Here is a 20,465-nt window from a genome sequence, read left to right as displayed (position 1 = left end):
ACCGGTTGCTCATCGCAACAGTGGTGGGATTCAAATATGTGAATAACTAGTTCTCTGTGTGGATGCCGCTTTCGGAAGTCCATTCTGGGCCTGGGCAACAAAAAATTAGCTACCGGTTCTGCCGAAGTGGTGTGAACCGATTGAATCCTACCACTGCTTGTAGGAGGAGGCTTCATTTTATCTGAAGCAGAACAACTAGATTCTGTAATATACCATATACAGTAGTGGCCAAAATTGTGGAAACATTTTGAGAAAAGTGTATTTTTGAGGTTTAATGGCTAATAACACCACTTTTTTTGGTGGGGGTAGTACCATAAAATTATATATCAATGGAAAGATAATTTAATCAAGAATGTAATGCAATAAGGTTTGTTCAATTATCTGTACTTTATTCTATGAAAAATTATAGCCAAATAACCAGAAAAAGGAAGCATAACTTGCTTAGGTTGATATCAGGTAGCTTTCCTTCATCTGATTGTAGCCAAAGAGCATGAGTGTTTAGAGAGCCAATCAGGTGTCATCTTGTTTTGGCAATGAGCCAATCAGATCACAGTAGGATTCAGTTACTGATGTCATGTATTGAAGCTGAGGGGAGGTCATTTGCCAATGTGTTATGTGATCGCTATCAAGTTGGTTGGGTTTTTTTTTGTTCTTTCATTTAGTGAGCTTGTAAAATGTAATAAAATTAAAGTAATGGTACTAATAGTTGACTGGTTGCCCAGAAAGCAATGTAAAATAGTATTATTAAGTGAACAAGGCTACAATTACAAGAAAAAATGGTGGAAATTTAACCAAAGGTGGCATTTCTACTGTACACTTTTCCCAAAAGGTTTCCACAATTTTGGCCACTACTGTAGTATCAATCATGTTAACTCTCAAGACTTTTTTTTTGGCTATATGTTCAAAATTGATGTGATTAATATATATACACATACAAACACACACACATATTTTATTTTGAAATCAGGCATCAGAATTTCATTTTTAATATGTACACAGAAAAAGTAATAATGCAGGTTATCTTATCTTATCTCATCTTAAATAAAATAAGAAGCAGAAATGAACGAATGAATTCATAGTAAGGGTCACCTACAGTATTTAGGATATGGCTTAACTGCAAGATCCTTTTAGAAAGCTGAATGGAATGAACAAAGCTTACAAAGATAGGATGGAGCAAAACAGTACAATTGTCCCATGTCATCAAACAATGACCTTAAAATCAGACTAAGAACAGAATAGTTCTGCCAAGATAATTACAAGAGCCTGGAATGCTATTGTTAAGCTCAAAAGTATAAAACTGTTTTTCTGTGATCAGGACAAGCACTTTGAGTCCTATCAATGCTTTGGTGGAAGAGAAGATAAGCCTTCTGTGGCTAAGCTTATCTAAAATGTGCTCAGTGTAGAATTATGGTATATTCTTCATTGAATCAGTCAACTGAGACACAGACATTTAAGGTCCAAACACATTATAAAACTTACTTTAAAATAGTTATGAAACCTCTATATTATAAGATAAGCATCAGTTTTCTTCCTCTCTTTTTCATAATAAACTATTCAGAAACAAGTTTGGATTAGATTTTCAGTTAAACAATTACAGAGAAGCATTAGAGCTCCTTATCCTCCTACTCCTACTCAGCACAAATCATTCCACTGCAGGATAAAAGCCTCTTTACTCAAGCTTATACATTATAATTTACCACTGCTGGTCAATATATTTTGTTTTGATTTCCCAGAATAGGGCTGAGAGAGATGGACTGGTTCAAAGTCACCCAGCTGACTTTGATGACTAAGGAATAGAGCATCTGAGTTGCTCCATTGCTATCCAAAACAAAGAGGGAATGAATTCAATAAATTAGATTGAGCAGAAACCCTTAGATCAGCTTCAGTCTTGAGCTACGATTCATTGGCTGGCCTTAGAGCCTGCTATTCCCTGTATTCCCTGTTTTCTTTAGGAGGTTTTTTTTTAATCTGTGTTTTCTTCATGTCTGAAGTATTGTATTATCTCTACTCCCATTCCCTTAGAACGTATCTCAGTATCTCTGCAGCAACTTCTTTCTGACTTCCCAAAAAAGAAAAAAAAAACCCGCTAACAGTTGCAGGGAAAAAAAGGCTTTGCATGAATGAGATAAACAACAACTGGATTTCCATTGTATCTTGACTAGTTTTAGTTAAAATTGTTTAGTTAAAACTGGATAAGCTAGGTTACTTTAAACTCAAGTAAATTTGGGTGTGGAGGGGAAGCACATTTTGGCTATTTGGTTAATTATGCTTAAATTAATTCAGGAAATTGGGATATTTTGGTGACTAGATAGCTCGTAGCATAAGATTCCAGCCAGGTTTTAGCAACTTAGGCTGATAATAAATGTTAATAGACACTTAAGAGTGTTTGACAGTCTTTTTTAGCAGCTAATGTTTTATTGCTGCAGTATGTAATATCAAAAGCAGCATCTGGACTCCATGGACAATTAATTGCTCAGGTTTACTGGTTTCTGCTATCTGGTAATCCGCTGTCTCTCTGCTACAAAAGCTATAGCTGGGAAACAACTTCCTATCTAGATTTCCATCAGCATCCAGTTGAAGACTTCTAGATAATCTGTCCTCAGAATGATATCATGAAGGCTGCAGTAGCAATGACTATAGTCATTCACCTTGGCATATGCTAGCAAGGTTCCTGAATTTATCTGAACATTCAATGTTTCTTTATTTGGATTCAAATTTTCATACTTTAAACGATTGAGCTTATCTGCAAGGTATAACAATGGTATTAATCATTTATGTTAACAAAGTTTACATTTTCTGCTTTCTTAGTTCAATTTCTGTTTTTTCAAAGATTTGTTCACTAGCTAATGCATAAATATGTTTTAGATCAGTCTCAGTGATTCTTGGTTGATAGTAGATCAGCAAGTGTTCATTTTACAGAATTTGAGGATATTACTGTTGTGTACTGGGTTTGTTGCACAGGAATGAAGACGAGGCGAGTGAGTTCAGCAAAGATCATGGTTTATTGCTTGCAGGATCTGAACTAGAGAACTGGGCTGCAGATGCAGCAATTTATACCCTGGCCCCTAGGTGGCGGCCAATAGGTTTGAAGCAACCTATTGGCGCCCTAGGGGCAACCAATAGCAGCGCTGGAAACGGGATGTCTGAGATGCTGGGAGCCGTTAGCTAGCTCCCTGCTCAAGCAGCCTACCAGCCATTACCACATGGTGTTAACAAAGCAAGTCCAATACATTACAATTACCATTGGTGAGGATATGAAAAGCAATTTTTTTAAGGTTATTTCAATAATTTATTTGATTATTTGCAAAAGATTGACTTTTTTAGCATTTTTTTAGAAAAAAAATGAGAGATTATTAAAGAACAGTAAAATAATCTTTCACATTTATATTGTTCTGTCATTTCAAGTTTTAGTTCTATACTGTGTCATTTATTTGATGTAATTTTCATGTTGAAATGACAGTGTAAATTTTCTGGGGAAGTTTCCGATCCTGTTCTTAATTTATTTTTCCTTCTATTCCTTTTTTTAAAATGACAGCTTAATAGTTCTCCAGAGTACAGTTAGTTAAATAATCTAACAACTGCCATATATCAAAACACCAACTCCCATCTATTAAACATGCAAATAAAGAACAGTCATCTTAATAAGGTTTCAAAGCTAGTTGTTAGAAGGTGGTATGGGCAGACATCTTAAGTGATTGGAAACAGAAATATGTTCTGTTACAGTGAAAAACAGTAAAAAAACAACAAACCCTAACTATCCAGACAAACTATATATAAAACAATCATTCACGGGCTCTAACATACACACACTACCATAACAGATTTTTAAAGACTTCCAGAACACCCTCATGCTTGAAGCTACACGGATGTGTGAAAGTCTTCTGGTTTTTATAGGATCACAAAATGTAAGTAATTCCTAAAGAAGCCACAAACCCAAGATATTCATTCTTAAACAAAACAGTTTTCATTTTCTTTCATTTTCACAGAGACTGAAAACTTCATTCTTAAACTATGAAAAATATATTTTCTTATTCCATTCAATTATGTCCAATTTTCAGAGACTGCCTTGCACAATGACCACAATCCCAGCTCTTCTTATTATAGTCATTAAGTGACCAAAGGTACCTCAAAGGATGTGGAGGGCTTGGGAGGCCTGATTCCCTCCAGCATGTGGAAACCTGCCATGGACAAGGCATCTTTCCTTCCCCCACTTACTCCCAAGAGGCCCAGTCTTCTCCCAGCACCACCATACCTAGAAGGCCTCAGCTGGCTAGGCCCAGCTGCACACAGGCTTCCTCTCTTCCTCCCCCATTCATTTGGACTTAAATAGTTGGGGCAAGTAGAATTTTATCATCTGTGACTCTGTCTTAGCTGGAATATATACCATGCGGCATCTCTTCTATTTATTCAAAATTTAGACCTATGCTGAACTAAACAAAAAGATAATTGTTTTTTCAGATATTAACAAAATAAGCGAAATTAATTCTGTATTGTGTTCAATTGTACCTGTCATGATCTTTACAAGTGTATTTCCCTATAAAGAAAAAAAATCTTTATTTTTATTTGTCATTATTATGTTTGAAAAAGGAAAAAGAATTTCTCTCCTGTTGGTTACTCAAATTACAGGCAGTAGTTTAATCAATTAGTTTGTCATTATTTGTGTTCATTTGAAGATTTGTTTTAATTTGTTTTTATTCAGTTAACACCTTTTCTATAAAACCAATCTTATTATAATTAAATGTATTCTGAGAAATATTGTGTACATAGAGATAAGCACATTAACAAGACAGAAGCGTCCCCATACTAATTTCTGTAACTCACCAATGTAAACTTAATTTTATATTTACAAGTGAATATCATAAAAAGTGCTAAAATAGTTATCAATCAAGCACTAAAATAAAGTAAGAATAAGGACACCTCTTCATACAAAAAATGACACCATTGTTCTGCTATAAATGCTTGATGGAGGAGGGCCTAGTTTTCAGCCAAGACTTATCTGATTTTTTGCCTTCCTTACCTGTAGATGCAACAGTGAGAACTGGACACGGAACCACTGATTGGTTCAAAATTGGGAAAGGAGTCCGGCAAGGCTGTATACTGTCGCCTTGCCTATTTAACTTATATGCAGAGCACATCATGAGAAAGGCAGGGCTAGATGAATCAAAAGTTGGAATTAAGATTGCTGGAAGAAATATCAACAACCTAAGATATGCAGATGATACCACTCTAATGGCAGAAAGTGAAGAGGAACTGAAGAGTCTCTTGTTGCGAGTGAAGAAGGAGAGTGCAAAAGTTGGGTTGAAACTAAACATTAAGAAAACCAAGATCATGGCATCCGGCCCTCTCAATTCCTGGCAAATAGATGGGGAAGAAATGGAGGTAGTGACAGATTTTATTTCCCTGGGCTCCAAGATCACTGCAGATGGGGACTGTAGTCAAGAAATTAAAAGACGCTTGCTCCTCGGGAGGAAAGCCATGGCAAATCTAGACAGCACACTAAAAAGCAGAGACATCACCCTGTCAACAAAAGTGCGTATAGTCAAGGCTATGGTCTTCCCAGTTGCAATGTATGGCAGTGAAAGTTGGACCATAAGAAAGGCTGAGCGCAAAAGAATTGAGGCTTTTGAACTCTGGTGCTGGAGAAGACTCCTGCAAGTCCCTTGGACTGCAAGGCGATCAAACCGGTCAGTCCTAGAGGAGATCAACCCTGACTGCTCTTTAGAAGGCCAGATCCTGAAGCTAAAACTCAAATACTTTGGCCACCTAATGAGGAGGAAGGACTCAATGGAGAAGAGCCTAATGCTGGGAAAGATTGAGGGCAATAGAAGAAGGGGACGACAGAGAATGAGGTGGCTGGATGGAGTTACTGAAGCAGTAGGCGTGAGCTTAAATGGACTCCAGAAGATGGTAGAGGACAGGGAAGCCTGGAGGAACATTGTCCATAGGGTCGCGATGGGTCGGACACGACTTCGCAACTAACAACAACAACCTGTAGATACCTAAAATTATGGACAATAGGGTCATTATTAGGACATCTCAGCTGTAAGATAATCAAGAGATAGTTGTCATAAGAAATGATATTTCAGTTCACAAAGAGAGATTAAGGCATAATAGTTTGGCCTAGAAGCAATAATGAAAACAGAAGGACTGGCAAAAACGGTGGCATTTTGTATCAGAAGGTAAACTGGGTCATTTACAATTTGAAAATATTGTTGAATTTCCAGGTCCAGAGAGTCCACTATCACATGACCTGTTTGCTATAGAAATGAGATCCTCAGAAAGAGAACAGGTTGAAGTATTCCCAAGCTGATTACTGGGCAATGATATAAAAAGAGGAGAAAAAATTACTGAGAGGGACCATATCATAATCATTGACAAACTCCAGTAAGTGGTTCAACAGTATTAAAAAAAAAGAAGGAATGGGGAAAAAAACATCCAGGAAGATGCAACAGGGTTGTTAAGAGTATATTTTAGCACAGTAGCTGCCTTGGAGGAAAATAAAAGAGTTAAAATAGTTTTGGAGTCCACTGACCTAAGGATTCACTTTCAAAAGACACATGCAAACAAGGCAATCAGCTCAGTAAGCTTGTTTGCTAAGTGCCTGAAAGTCCTTACAAGACTCTTCTGCAAGATGTTTTACATGACCAGAAAGATAAAGTTTACAATTTTTTGAGGAAATTTGACTTTTTATTTTGGAATTTCAAAAATGAGCTCTAAGGCTCAAAAAAGAGACAAAAATATAATGGAAAACAACAAGGGGAATAAATTTGAGAAGAGTTAAATAATTAAAGTTTTATGGAAAAATAATAATAATAAAAAGTTTGGCCCTCCAAAAAATATGACCATTCTGTGCTTTCAGTATGTTTGCATATGCCAAGAAAATCTTTGTGTATATACCATATATACTCACTTATAAACCCATCCATGAGTAAGCCAATTGTCAATTTTTTAATCAAAATATCATGTGAAATGAGACACCTGAAGATTAGTTCACCCTCTACATTTTCATATGTTTCAAGTTTCACAATTAGTTTATCTGTGGCTAATTCACGGATTATCCATTTTTCATGATATTCAGCTTACAAATCCAAAGCTCATATTGGATGTATGGATATTTTTAATACTTTTAAAAAGTTTTACCATATATACTTGTGGGTTAGCCTAACTGGATAAGGTGAAATAAGGTGAATCCAATTTTGGCTCCTAAAAGTTTTGGCTAATCTGCAAACAAATATATATAGTATTCATGTTATTTTCCATATAAAACACTCTGAAAGGTTCTGGTTCCAGAGAGTCAACGGCATCAAAATGGTACTCTATTAACTTATCAACGTACCACAATAAGTTTATGTATGTCACAAAAGCAGTTTTTCCTTTCAAATACTCACCTGCCCAAAGTATTTAGTTATACTTAATAGAAGTGGAACATGGTTAAAATGTATGTTTCAAAATGAAATAACAAAATAATACAAATTGAAATAACTGAACAACTGTTTATGACTGCATCATTGTGCCTTGGACTACTTTTCTATAAAGAAAATAATTGAGTTTTAAATGGGTTTCACAATCTATAGACATTTAGAAAAGCATCCAAATTAAACATTACCTTAATGTCAAAAGTTCCAGATTGATCCACTTGATTGTATAGTACCAATTGGTCCTTGATTGGAGTAAGCCACAATTTGAACCGACTTAACTGTTGTTCAAACTGATTCAGGTTATTTAACATACATTCAATTTCTTTCTCTTTCTCAGGCAGATCTTTGGATACCTTTAAAATATCAGAAATTCATTTGTAAGATAAAATTGTAACTCGGCCATACAGTACAACAACATTGTAAAAATCTTTTACTATATATATTTAGTATTACAACATTATATTTTTGTAAATATATTATACTACACTACATATTCTATTCTATTCTATTCTATTCTATTCTATTCTATTCTATTCTATTCTATTCTATTCTATTCTATTCTATTCTATTCTATTCTATTCTATTCTATTCTATTCTATTCTATTCTATTCTATTCTATTCTATTCTATTCTATTCTATTCTTATATATTTTAATTAGGAGTATGCACTTTATTATTATTTACATAAACAAATAGATTCTAATCCATCTATTTTAGATGATGTAATAACTGAGATACCATAAGTGACTGGGAGGAGAGGTTTACAGGTAATCCTTGGTTAATGACCATTTATTCAATGATCATTTGAAATTATGATAGCATTGAATATGGGCACTTATGGCCAGCTCTTGAAGCTGACCCTCACAGCTGGTCCAAAAGGAAACCATAGCCAATTATATTAAAGGCTGCTGAGAAATGCTGTTTTTGTCCCATAACTGAGCTTGACTCCTAACTGAAAGGGGTCCAGATAATCTGTTTCATCTAGAACCCTCTGAAACTGTTAAACAACCATCTTTTCTATCACCTACCCTAAAATGGAAAAATGGGAGACTGGACTAACATTGTTTTTTATCTTAGGTTTTACAAGATAAACATTTCAGATAGTTTTTACATTCATTTTTTAAATTTCTCATTTAATTACTTAATCACTTTCTTTACTGTATAAATTTATTAACTTTTCAGTTCGTTAATACTCATTGAATGAAGAAGATACAAAGCCAATGCCAAATTTACACAAATAATTTCAAAAGGATTTTGAAAATGCTATATTTCTAAAATGCAGGATACTAGATATGACAAGTGCAGCTGTGGTTGGATAAGTCATTATTATCTATTTATTATTAGTGCTCATATACCTCTCCAATCAACACAGAAAAAAGCCTAAAGATTTATTATTTTAGTTGCAGTTTGCAGTCTTTTAAGATGATGAAAAAACAACAAAAAATGGGAAATCACACCACATTATACAATATAATGGATATGGATTCATACTGAAAGTATGCCAGTGAATATGTTCTGATAATGAGTCTAAATGGAAAATGTAAAAGAAAACTTCCTTGCTGTAATTCCTTTTAGTAATGGCAAAGGTAAAGGTATTCATTCTGCCTCTATGTAACAATAATGGTGATTATTGTTACATACAGGCAGAATGAATACCATTTAACAGCAAATACAAAAAATTAAACAACAAATACAAAAATATAAAAGTACATAAGCAGACAGTAGGTTAATTAATGACTATAATTTTATTATAAATATTTCTTATTATATGCACAAGTGTCTGCTTTGCTGCATTAGTTAAGGTGTCATCACATTGTGTTTAATTTTTGATGAACAAATGGTTAACATTTTAACATTTTGAGTACTAATATTGTTGAGTATCCCCTTCATGGATTACTACCTTGTCGTGGCGAAGGGGCTTGCGTAATTCAATGAAGCTATGAGCTATGCCATACAGGGCCACCCAAGATGGACAGGTCATAGAAGAGAGTTCTGACAAAACGTGATCCACTGGAGAAGGAAATGGAAACCCACTCCAGTATCTTTGCCATGAAAACCCGATGGACAGTACCAAAAGGCAAAAAGATATGATGCTGGAAGATGAGCCCCTCAGGTCAGAAGGCATCCAATATGCTACTAGGGAAGAGCAGAGGGCTAGTACTAGTAGCGCCAGAAAGAATGAAGTGACTGGATGTATCTGGTGATGAAAGGAAAGTCCGATGCTGTAAAGATTTTTTTCCATAGGAACCTGGAATGTAAGATCCATGAATCAAGGCAAGCTGGACGTGGTCAAACAAGAGATGACAAGACTGAACATCGACATCTTAGGAATCAGCGAGTTAAAATGGACAGGAATGGGTGAATTTAATTCAGATAACCATCAGCTTTACTACTGCGGGCAAGAATCCCTCAGAAGAAATGAAGTAGCCTTCATAGTCAATAAAAGAGTAGGAAAAGCAATACTGGGATACAATCCCCAAAATGACAGAATGATCTCAGTTCAAATTCAAGGCAAACCATTCAATATCACAATAGTCCAGGTCTATGCCCCAACCACCAGTGCTGAAGAGGATGAAATTGACCGGTTCTATGAAGCCCTATAGCACCTTATAGAACTAACACCAAAAATGATGTCCTTTTCATCATGGGGGATTGGAATGCTAATGTAGGAAGCCAAAAGATAACTGGAATAACAGGCAAATTTGGGCTTGGAGTACAAAATGAAGCAGGGCACAGGCTGACAGAATTTTGTCAAGAGAATATGATGGTCATAGCAAACACTCTTTTCCAACAACCCCAGAGACGGCTCTACACTTGGACATGACCATATGGTCAACACAGAAATCAGATTGAGTATGTGCTCTGCAGCCAAAGATGGAGAAGTTCTATACAGTCAGTAAAAACAAGACTAGGAGCTGACTGTGGCTCAGACCATGAGCTTCTCATTGCAAAATTTAGGCTTAAACTGAAGAAAGTAGGGAAAAGCACTAGGCCACTCAGGTATGAACTAAATCATATCCCTGGTGAATATACAGTAGAGGTGACAAATAGATTTAAGGAATTAGATCAAATTGGTCAGTCCTAGAGGAGATCAACTTTGACTGCTCTTTAGAAGGCCAGATCCTTAAGTTGAAACTCAAATACTTTGGCCACCTAATGAGAAGGAAGGACTCACTGGAGAAGAGCCTAATTCTGGGAAAGATTGAAGGCAATAGAAGAAGGGGACGACAGAGAATGAGGTGGCTGGATGGAGTCACTGAAGCAGTAGGCGTGAGCTTAAATGGACTCCAGAAGATGGTAGAGGACAGGAAGGCCTGGAGGAACGTTGTCCATGGGGTCATGATGGGTCAGACATGACTTTGCAGCTAACAACAACAATTGTTAAGTATTTCTAAAGGCAAGTCTAATCTCTCTTATTCCTTCCAATATTACCATACAATTCTCATTACCATACAATTCTACTAACAATTGCTTAAATTATTCTGGTCTTTTAATTTTTCATTACTTTGAGCAAATATAATTACTTTATTTGCATATCTCATATTACTAATGTTTCAGCCTGCAACCATCATGTAAAGTGCCATCTCTTCCAATACAGCAGAAAAATAATCAGGTAGTTTGAGATACCCATTAGCCTTAATATATTTAGCATGACCTACACAATCAAATGTGTTATTGTAATTATGAATGCAAAGCTTAAATCCCTATAATGTATCTCCATTATCTATCTGAAAATTAGCTAACTGATCTCATTTCCATCTTCTTTTCCAAAACGGACTCTTGTTTGTAAGTCTTCATGAAGGCTTCTTAAGTTAAAAAAAATGCCTTTATGAAGATTTTCCTTTTAAGGGGAGGACAGTGCCTTCAAGTCTGTGTTGACTCCTGACAACTGCTTGGACTCATCTCTATGGTTTTCTTGGCAAGATTTCAGAAACAGCTTGCTCTATCCTGTTTCCTAGAGCTGATAGAAAGTGACAGGGCCAAGTTCACCCAGCTAGTTTCATATCTAAGGCAAGACCAAAATTAATGGTACCATTCTGTACCAAATGGGCTCTGAATTGAGGGGCATTCCAGAGGCGGATGAGGTAATTCAGTGGAGACATTAAGTATGAGAAAAAGAAAGTGGAGACTACCCCTCTCTGATTGTTCACCCAGTAAAATGAGTCATTATTTTAGAGATATTTCCTGTCCTCCCCAAGCAGACTGCACTATGGTAAGAGCTTTCTTTCCCTCTTGTTGATGATTCAATGTTTTGCTGTCAAAGCTGGTTCACTGGCAGTGTTGCTCCCTGGATTTGAATGGGAATGCTTAGGAATGACCAAGACAACTTTTGGATGGCTGTGGACTCACCTGGGAAGGGGAGTTTTGAAGAATTCCAGTTCCCTGTGTGAGTGGTTATAAAGTTACTGGGCAAATCCATCTTCCTTTCAGCACTTTGTTTTCTAAACAAGCCTGGGTTTTCACTTTCACTTTTTGAATTTATTTTTTCACTTTGCTTTTTGTCTTCAAAGGTTGACTGGCTGTTGAATGCTGATTTATTTCAACCCCTTGCTGGACTCTTGTTGTTCTCCCCCCCCCCTTTGTTTTGTTATTATGTTATGTTATCAAATAACTTTTGCTTTCCCTGTGCTTTTGGATGGTGAAATGCTTTCATTTCATTTACATTAATATTGGACCGTCACCTCAGGATTTTTGCATTTTTTGTATTTGCAAAATATTTGGAGTTTATTTCTTTTGAATTTTTCTTTTAATCTTGGATCAAAATATCCAGAAAATATCTTTCCTGTTTCCTCCTGTTTCAATGTTCTTTGTCCTTTGAACATGTTACACAGCACAACAATGTATCACATTACAGACAATATACAGACAACCACAATGGTAGCTGAAATCTGAGAGAAGGCTTTCTGGTAACATGCAATTTTTAGCTGAAAGTTTTGTTTTTTTAAAAAAACAAACTACGTTTGATGAGATAATGGCTGTGGAAAACATGCAGAAGCATGTAGCTTTGGGTAAGTTAGATTCACAAAAGGACTCTAATATGAAAGTTGAAGAGTTCACAGAACTAACTTAACCAATCACATATGTCTCTTTGAATTTCAAGTCTGTATTCTTTTACTGTACCAGAAGGCTGACTGAAGGGAGAAGCGACAAACTGAGAGGAGATTGGAGAAAGAATTTATTACACTTCTCTTTGGACTTTGTTGGGAAGATAGACGCACTGTGGAGACTGAATTTATTATATTTAATTAGACAACAATAGATAAGAAATGCCATTTAAAAAAGACTATGGATATTTGATCCAGGATGAATTGCTCTTAACTTTTGAGATTATTTGGGATAGTTAAGATGCCATGGCAAATTATAGTTCTTCCTGTTAACTATTTTGTCATTAATATGGTATATAGAATGAAAGGTCAATAATTTGTAAATGATTTATTAATTTAAAAATTTTGGGGAGGGGCTGTTTCACAAGGAGTGGGAACCAATATTGTAGTAATGCATTAATCAGTATGCAAGTAGGGGATAACATGTATATATGTTACTGTTTTTTTTTTCTATGCACTTTTTTAAAGTCTTGATTATTTTGTGGATTTTTTAAAAAAAGTTTTTGGAGTTTTGTATTTTAACTTCCTTTTGAATAAAATAACAAGTAGAAATTAAAAAGAGAGATTTAGGTTTCCTGACCTAAACAGAGAAACAGAATGACCAAGGGTGGGCTAAAAACAATGGGAGCAAGAGCAACTTCTGGTTTCCTGCTGACATTGCTATTGAATTTCATTGTTGGAATCTGGCAGGGAGCATTGGAATCTTTCCTTCCTTCCTTCCTAGTAGGAAAGAGAGTGAGGGATTGCAAGACTGGCTGGGAAACTGTTCCAGAATGTTGAAAATGAAGGCCATGTTGCTGCCCAGAAGCGCAGCAGCAGTCAGTAGAACTGAAGAAGCACAACGTTCCCAAATTTCATTCCCCCAGAATTCATAAGTCCCATTGGACACATTAGCCCATTTAAAGTACTTTGGTTCAAAAATTGTTGCCTTGGGGTGCCCAGTTGAAGGACATGATCACAAGGTTTTAAGTAGTATGTAAATATTGGATATGGATGGGGAGAGGGATTAGGCATAGAAATTATTAAACACTTGGCTAGGTCTTTAAAAAAATCTAGATATTTTTGCTGTTTCTTTGGAACAAAGAGAAGAGTATTGGTTGGAATCATATATTTGCCTTCCTGTCTGGTAGATAAGTCATGGCTTTAGAGTTCATGGGAGATATGCCAGGTAAATAAAGGTGAAAGGGAGAAGAGAAATGAAAATATGTATTGGTGCTGCTGCATAGTGATATGTTTAGATCAGACAAAAGTAGCATCTTTTTTATTTCATTACCACACCCACAGGCACATAACTTACTAATTAGCTTGCTCCTGTGCGACAGGGAGGCTGATAAATTTCATTAAAACTTCCCTAACATAGAAACATTCCATGTTAAATGAAGACTTATAATGAAATTTTAAATAATAAACAATTCCCTTGTTACTCTTATTACAGATTTTTGAAGCAATCTTGTCGTTCTTAGGCTGAAAAGCAGAAAGTTACTGCTTGGTTTGAGTTCCCATTGTTTTATATGATTGGAAGACTTAAAATATTTTATGTTTTGTTCCAATGGAAAAAACCACTTTAGAATATCTAACTTAAACATATATACTTGTATATGTAGGCATACATACAGTACATGTTTGTGTACATACTGTACATGCACATTTCTACCTAAAAGTAACTCTTATGATTTAGTCATGTAAATATGAATTTATCTATCATTACTATTGACAACAGTATAGAAAAATGCTGCTTTTTGGCTTTACAAATGTCCAAGCTTGCCTGCAGGAAGAATTTCCATGAAGAATAACAGCTAATATCAGACTATCTTTTCAATCAACATCAATTTCCCTGATAATTCAAGGGACTGTCATTGAGCTTTCTGCCATAAACCCATAGTTTCCAATATAGACTTTATTATAAATCATGTTATAGATTTAATACAAATCATGTTACAGATCACTAATGTCAGACAATGTGAATGTATACATATGCCTCTCATATTTTTAAAGTGGAAGCATAATTCAATTTTATTCGCATGATGCCTTTCATTTAAATGTCTTAGCCATTTAAAAACATAAATAAAATTAAAATTTACATAATGTTGATACATTTTAACTTTTAATTTTTATTGTCAAGTAATGGATTTTGGCAAAACTTTCTTCAGCAATGATATAGACCAGGGGTCAGCAACCTGAAAGAGTGAAAGAGCCACTCGGAACCAGTTCCCTCACAAAAGGAAAAACTGGGAGCCGCAAAAAAATGTGTGCACATGCGCATACATGCGCGCATGCGCAAAACAGGGCTTGACTGAAGAGCCAAGGCAAGATATGCACTTACCCTGCATATTTGAATTGATTGGTTGAACTTTTTTAGTCCCACTTTTTTTTTTTTGAACTGCACATGGCAGAGGACTGGGAGCCGCAAGAGATGGCTGAAAGAGCCGCATGTGGCTCCGGAGCCACGGGTTGCAGACCTGTGATATAGACAGACCCTATCATACTATATTGATATATCTTTAAAACATATCCATTGCTTAGCAATAATGAATGTAGATGCTAAACACAGAAATCTGATATAATTTATTTTGCATTTTTTGTTCTATCAAATATTTCTACCTTTTTTATAGAACATGAAACTTTATTACTTTTCCATCAAGAAGAAAGAATGTTCCCTTCAGCGTACATTGTTGCTAACAATTCATTAAATATCTAATGTAAACATAATATTCTTTTTTTTCTTACCAATCCAATAAGACTCAGTATTTTAGGTCCTTGAAAGTTTGTCCCTCCAATGAGTTGTGATGGGGGTTTCCCATTACTCCCATGTAACACCTCTGCTCCGTGAGCTGCATTGGTTTCCGGTTGCCCTCCGGGTGAGATTCAAGGTGCTGGTGATGACCTATAAAGCCCTAAATGGCTTGGGTCCAGGATATCTGAGGGAACACCTGCTGCCGGCATCAAGTTCCCTTCGTCCTGTGCGCTCCCACAGGGAGGGCCTTCTCAGGGTGCCGCCGGTAAAAGAATGCCGGCGGATAACACCCAGGGGGAGGGCCTTCTCTGTGGGGGCACCTGCCCTTTGGAACCAGCTGCCCGTGGAGCTTAGGACTGCCCCCGACCTTCAATCACTTCGCTGAGATCTGAAGACCTGGCTCTTCGAGCTTTCCAGCCCAGGCTGAGTTTTAATTGGGGTTTTAACTGGGGTTTTATATTTTTTCAGGGATTTAGTTTAATCTTTTTAAATTGCTCTTAATTTTTGTATTGATGTTTTATATACCCTGTAAACCACCCTGAGTCCTACGGAAAAGGGCGGTATATAAATTCAATAAAATTCAAAATTCAAAAATTCAAATTCAAATGAACTCCAACTTAAACATTCTGAAAGATCAGTTATATAACATGACAAAATAGGATTCTCTCTAACTGCGTAAGATATAATGACAAATACAGTGTGGTACATAAAATTACTATTCTGCAAGTGGGAAGATTTTTGTTTTCAAGTTGATTAGAACATTTCCTAAACAGAAGTCACTTTTTCTCCTGAGATATCCTGGCATATGGTGCATGTCCATGGCATACAACCAAATTTCAGATAAGTTATTCATTACATTTTCTGGGTTGATGGGGGAAAAATAGTAATAGCAGCTGAACTAGGCAATCCTCAGAATGATTAATATTTTCTCAAGCAGAATTTTTCTCCCCCCCCCCTGGATTTACCAACTTTTATTCAATAAAGATTAAAATACAAAACTGTAAAAAAATAAATAGAAAACAAGCAAAAGGAAAGTCAAAACAAGCAAGACATTAAAAAGTGCATTATTTTATAATTATAAAATTATAAGTGTTATTTTTTTCTGAACAAAATTATGCTCTTTATAGGTATGCTTTTTTTTCTAGGCTTCACCACTAAAAATGGTTATGCCTGCCTAAATTACTTTAATCAAGTTAATTGCAATTTGAAGGCTACTGACTTGATCCTTTAATAACTGCTGTAGAACAAAATCTATTTTGTAAGAGCTCTATTGCCCTTTATTGTCTAAAGCTGAAACTCTACACATTCTGACTTAAGTCTTGCATCTATCCTTATGGAATTAATATTGAGGGGATTTTACCTGGGCAATACTCTGGGAGGAAAGTGTTTAATTTACCCCCCTCCCTCAGTTTACTTACTGCTCAAAGTAGTCTACTTTAAATGAAAACAAACAAACTACATATGAGTACAGATTTTCATTATTACTTTTCCAAGTGTTACAAACAGGGATTTATGCAGACTGTTTCATATAGACACTAATGTTTTGAATAACTATTGCCAATGCATGTTGTATGCGCTGTAAATATTGTTCCCAGCCCTCAAAGCAACATGCATAGAAATCAAAGGTAAACATATTATTTTGATATATAAAGCATTTCTACACTTTAAAAAGGCTTTTTAAAAAAATAAGTGATAGTGTACAAATACTGAAAATATGAGACAAAATTTTATTTCAGAGTCAAAATTTTCTACAGTCACAAAGCACGATTCTTATGTAAGCAGATACTTTTTAAATCTCCAAGTTGAATTTTAGTTGACCGTTCACATTTCAATATTAGAAAAAGAACAATCATATTCCTTCAACTGTAGGTAGATGAATGAGGAATGTTATAGCTTGGTTATATAATTTCATAGTAAATATTATCAAGACTACTAAACATGACAGCTCTATAACACAAACTTCAGAGGAAATGTACCTCTTTAGTACCAATTAATAAAATTGCAATTGCAATCATGTCTTCTTTAATCTCACACTAGAGGCATCTGGTTGGCCACAGTAAAGAAAATATACCAGGTAAACCAGTGTTTCTAAATCTTGTCAGCTTCCAGACAAATGGGTTTCCACTCCTGGAATTCTTACCAATAGCCATGCTGACTGGAGAAATATAATTTGATAAGAACTCCACGGAAATAGAAGTTGACAAGTTTGGAAAATACTGAAATAAACCTCTGGTCTCACTCACTATGGCACTTATATTCTCAAATTCTTATACATATTTTTGCCATTTCTTGCAAAGAAATATTGATGTCTTTTAGATGGGTAATTTGAAAACTTGAGTTTAATTGTAATAGGACATGCCAATTTACATTTTTAAAATGGAAAAAAGATTCAATTTTTAATTTACAATTGTCATTAAATAAATGTATACAGTTTGGGGGATCTTTAAAAATATTTTATTAATGTAAACATTTTAATAATTAATTTAATAATAATAATTTTAATAATTTCTAGCAAGGAAAATAAAGTTATCAGAAATCTTGATTAAGAAAAAATAGGAATGTAAAAGTTTACCTATGAGTGCATAGGTAAACTTTTTTATACTTAGCTTGAGAAAGTCATTTTATTTCTTTACTACTAGAGAAAACTATTATTAAGTATCTGGTCTCTATAAGAAAACTGAGTATTCATCCTTAAGGACTTGAAAAGCAAAGCAAAACTTTATTATACATTGCTTAGGACACTAAGTTAATCTATCTTTAATTTTAAAGTTGTAACTTTAATTACAACAATAAACAATAGGGCAATTGATGGAAATTATTTTGAAAATTATTTCCTGCATCCAGGCAAAGACAATAGATCCTCATTCACTGGCTAATTCCATCATGACCAATTTTATCTCACTTTAACAATATTGTCCAAGAAATGGGAGCTTGTCTGTAAAAAAGATTTCTCAACATCATTACATTTAAGCATGTGTGCTGAGGGCAGAGGAGGAGACTGAAGCATGTTGTAAGCACATGTTCCCAATTACACATACAAAGTACAACTTTATTACTGTCTAACCTTGATCCAGCGATGGTTAGCCTCTTTGAGTCTACTGTCAAGCTTATGTTTTACTTCAGGGCTCAGTGATGCAGTACTGAGTGCTTTTCCTCCAGCTTCATTTAACTGGTTCAGTATTCCCTTGTGTGGAGGCAATTCTTCCACTTTTAACTGGAAAAGAGAAATGCAACATTTAAAATGAGTAGCAGAATTTTCAAGTTCCTTATCTTCACTTCTATTGATTTATCAGCTGAAGCAAATAGATTCAAGAGCTCTATTCAGAACAAAAAAAAAACCCAGATTGTTGGGGGCAATTAAGCTGACTTTGTAATAATGCCGCTTGGGGGTGTGTGTGAAAGCCCTAATAAGCAGGCATATACATAGAATGAAGGCTACTGCTAAGCTTGTAAGCCGCCCTGAGTCTTCGGAGAAGGGCGGGATATAAATGGAATTAAAATAAAATAAATAAATAAATAAAATATCCACAACGTTTATTCAAGGTTCATACGCTTCAGGTTCAAGAATAATCCGACTTCTGCATGTAGGGTTCTTTTTTCTTCAAAATAAATATTCCCAACTATTGTAAGAGCTTCTATGAAATAAAATAATTTGACAGAATATTTAAAAGCCTGGGCCAAAAAAGGAGATCTCTAATTTCTAATGAGCTCCAGAATTTAGATACGTTAAATAGTAGAAATGTGCATGGTTGAAAATTATTTTAAAAAATGCTTTGGAATGACAGGATTTTTTTTTCACCTGAGACACTGGGGGAAAATTGTAGTATTGCTGTAATCTTTTGGACTTTACAGAAGCTACAAGCTGTGGATGGACATTCTAGAAGTGATAGAAGCATTGCAAGTCAGAAATTTATTTATTTATTTGATTCAATTTCTATAGCTGCCCATCTCAAAAAAGTGACTCTGAGTGATGAACAATCACAAAATCAATTTAAATGTATATAAACATAATACATACATACATACATACATACATACATATGATTATAATTTTCATATAGATTATAATTGTCATGGCCTGGGCTCAGAGTCTGAATCTGATGCTGAAGAAACTGCTCTAGCTGAACCTGTGGAATATCAGCCTCAGGATGGGCAAGTCAGAAACCACACAAGGCTTTTCAATCACAGGCAACACCAGAGTAGCTAGAAAAGTCAGAGGATGTAAGACCTCGCTGTCCATGCACCTAATGAGTAGAGATGACAGCAGAACAGCAAAGATTGTGTATATACATGAAATCACCAGTAGTTAGGTTTAACTCAAGTGAGTCTTTCTCTTATTTTATTTCCCTAGAGTTTGAATCAAAAACAGTAATGTTAAACACAGCCTAATATTTTTCTTTGAAACTGTCTGCAGAAAATAGTTCTTTCAGAACTGTACTTTGACTAAAAACCACCTGTCATTTCAAAACTCTTTTTCAAAAAGTAAATACTAAAAATATTTTGGTTGCTAGGATCTGATGACAACTTAATGCCATATATTCAATCCATATCTATCACAAATAGCAAGACTTCATTGTCTCACATAATAACTGGTGGCACAGTAGTTAGAATGCAGTATAGCAGGTGTTTGATCCTGACTGGCTCAAGATGGACTTCCATCCTTCTGAAGTTGGTAAAATGAGGACCCAGATTATTGGGGGCAATATGTGACTCTGTAAACTGCTTAGAGAGTCCTGTAAAGTCTGAGTGCTATTGCTATTGCTATATTTCACATGATTCCAAAAAATATTACTGAAGTTTTCCTATTTGAAAACCTTACAAATGTTATAAAGGTAAGTTATAATCTAATAAAAGGGACGCAGTGGCTCAGTGGGTTAGGACGCTGAGCTTGTCGATCGGAAGGTCGGCAGTTTGGCGGGTCGAATCCCGAGTGCCGCGTAGCAGAGTGAGCACCTGTTACTCGTCCCAGCTTCTGCCAACCTAGCAGTTCGAAAGCACGTAAAAATGCAAGTAGAAAAATAGGGACCACTGCGGTGGGAAGGTAACAGCGTTCCGTGCGCCTTTGGCGTCTAGTCATGCCAGCCACATGACCACGGAGACGTCCTCGGACAAGCACTGGCTCTTCGGCTTTGAAACGGAGATGAGCACCGGCCCCTAGAGTCGGAAACGACTAGCATGCATGTGCGGGGGAACCTTTACCTTTACCTTA

At 35.6% G+C, this 20,465-nt stretch overlaps 1 protein-coding gene across 7 annotated transcripts in view; it reads right to left on the bottom strand.

Annotated features, from left to right (window-relative positions):
- DMD (dystrophin) overlaps nt 1–20,465 on the bottom strand; it is a 931,439-nt gene that overhangs the window by 310,897 nt on the left and 600,077 nt on the right. For all 7 annotated transcript variants that reach the window (XR_014026476.1, XM_081327957.1, XM_081327955.1 and 4 more), the window contains 2 exons: nt 18,321–18,470; nt 7,607–7,771 (listed from right to left, as the gene is read on the bottom strand). Coding sequence is in view for 6 of the 7 variants with exons in the window: in XM_081327957.1 (XP_081184083.1) it covers nt 7,607–7,771; nt 18,321–18,470 (315 nt within the window). In the remaining variant the exon portion in view is untranslated. The remainder of the gene's footprint in view (nt 1–7,606; nt 7,772–18,320; nt 18,471–20,465) is intronic.

The sequence above is a fragment of the Vipera berus genome (genome assembly GCF_964194415.1).
Source record: "Vipera berus genome assembly, chromosome: 4".
NCBI classification, from domain to species: domain Eukaryota; kingdom Metazoa; phylum Chordata; class Lepidosauria; order Squamata; family Viperidae; genus Vipera; species Vipera berus.
The sequence above is the reverse complement of the archived record's forward strand: the minus strand, read 5'-3'. Positions and strand labels throughout refer to the sequence as shown.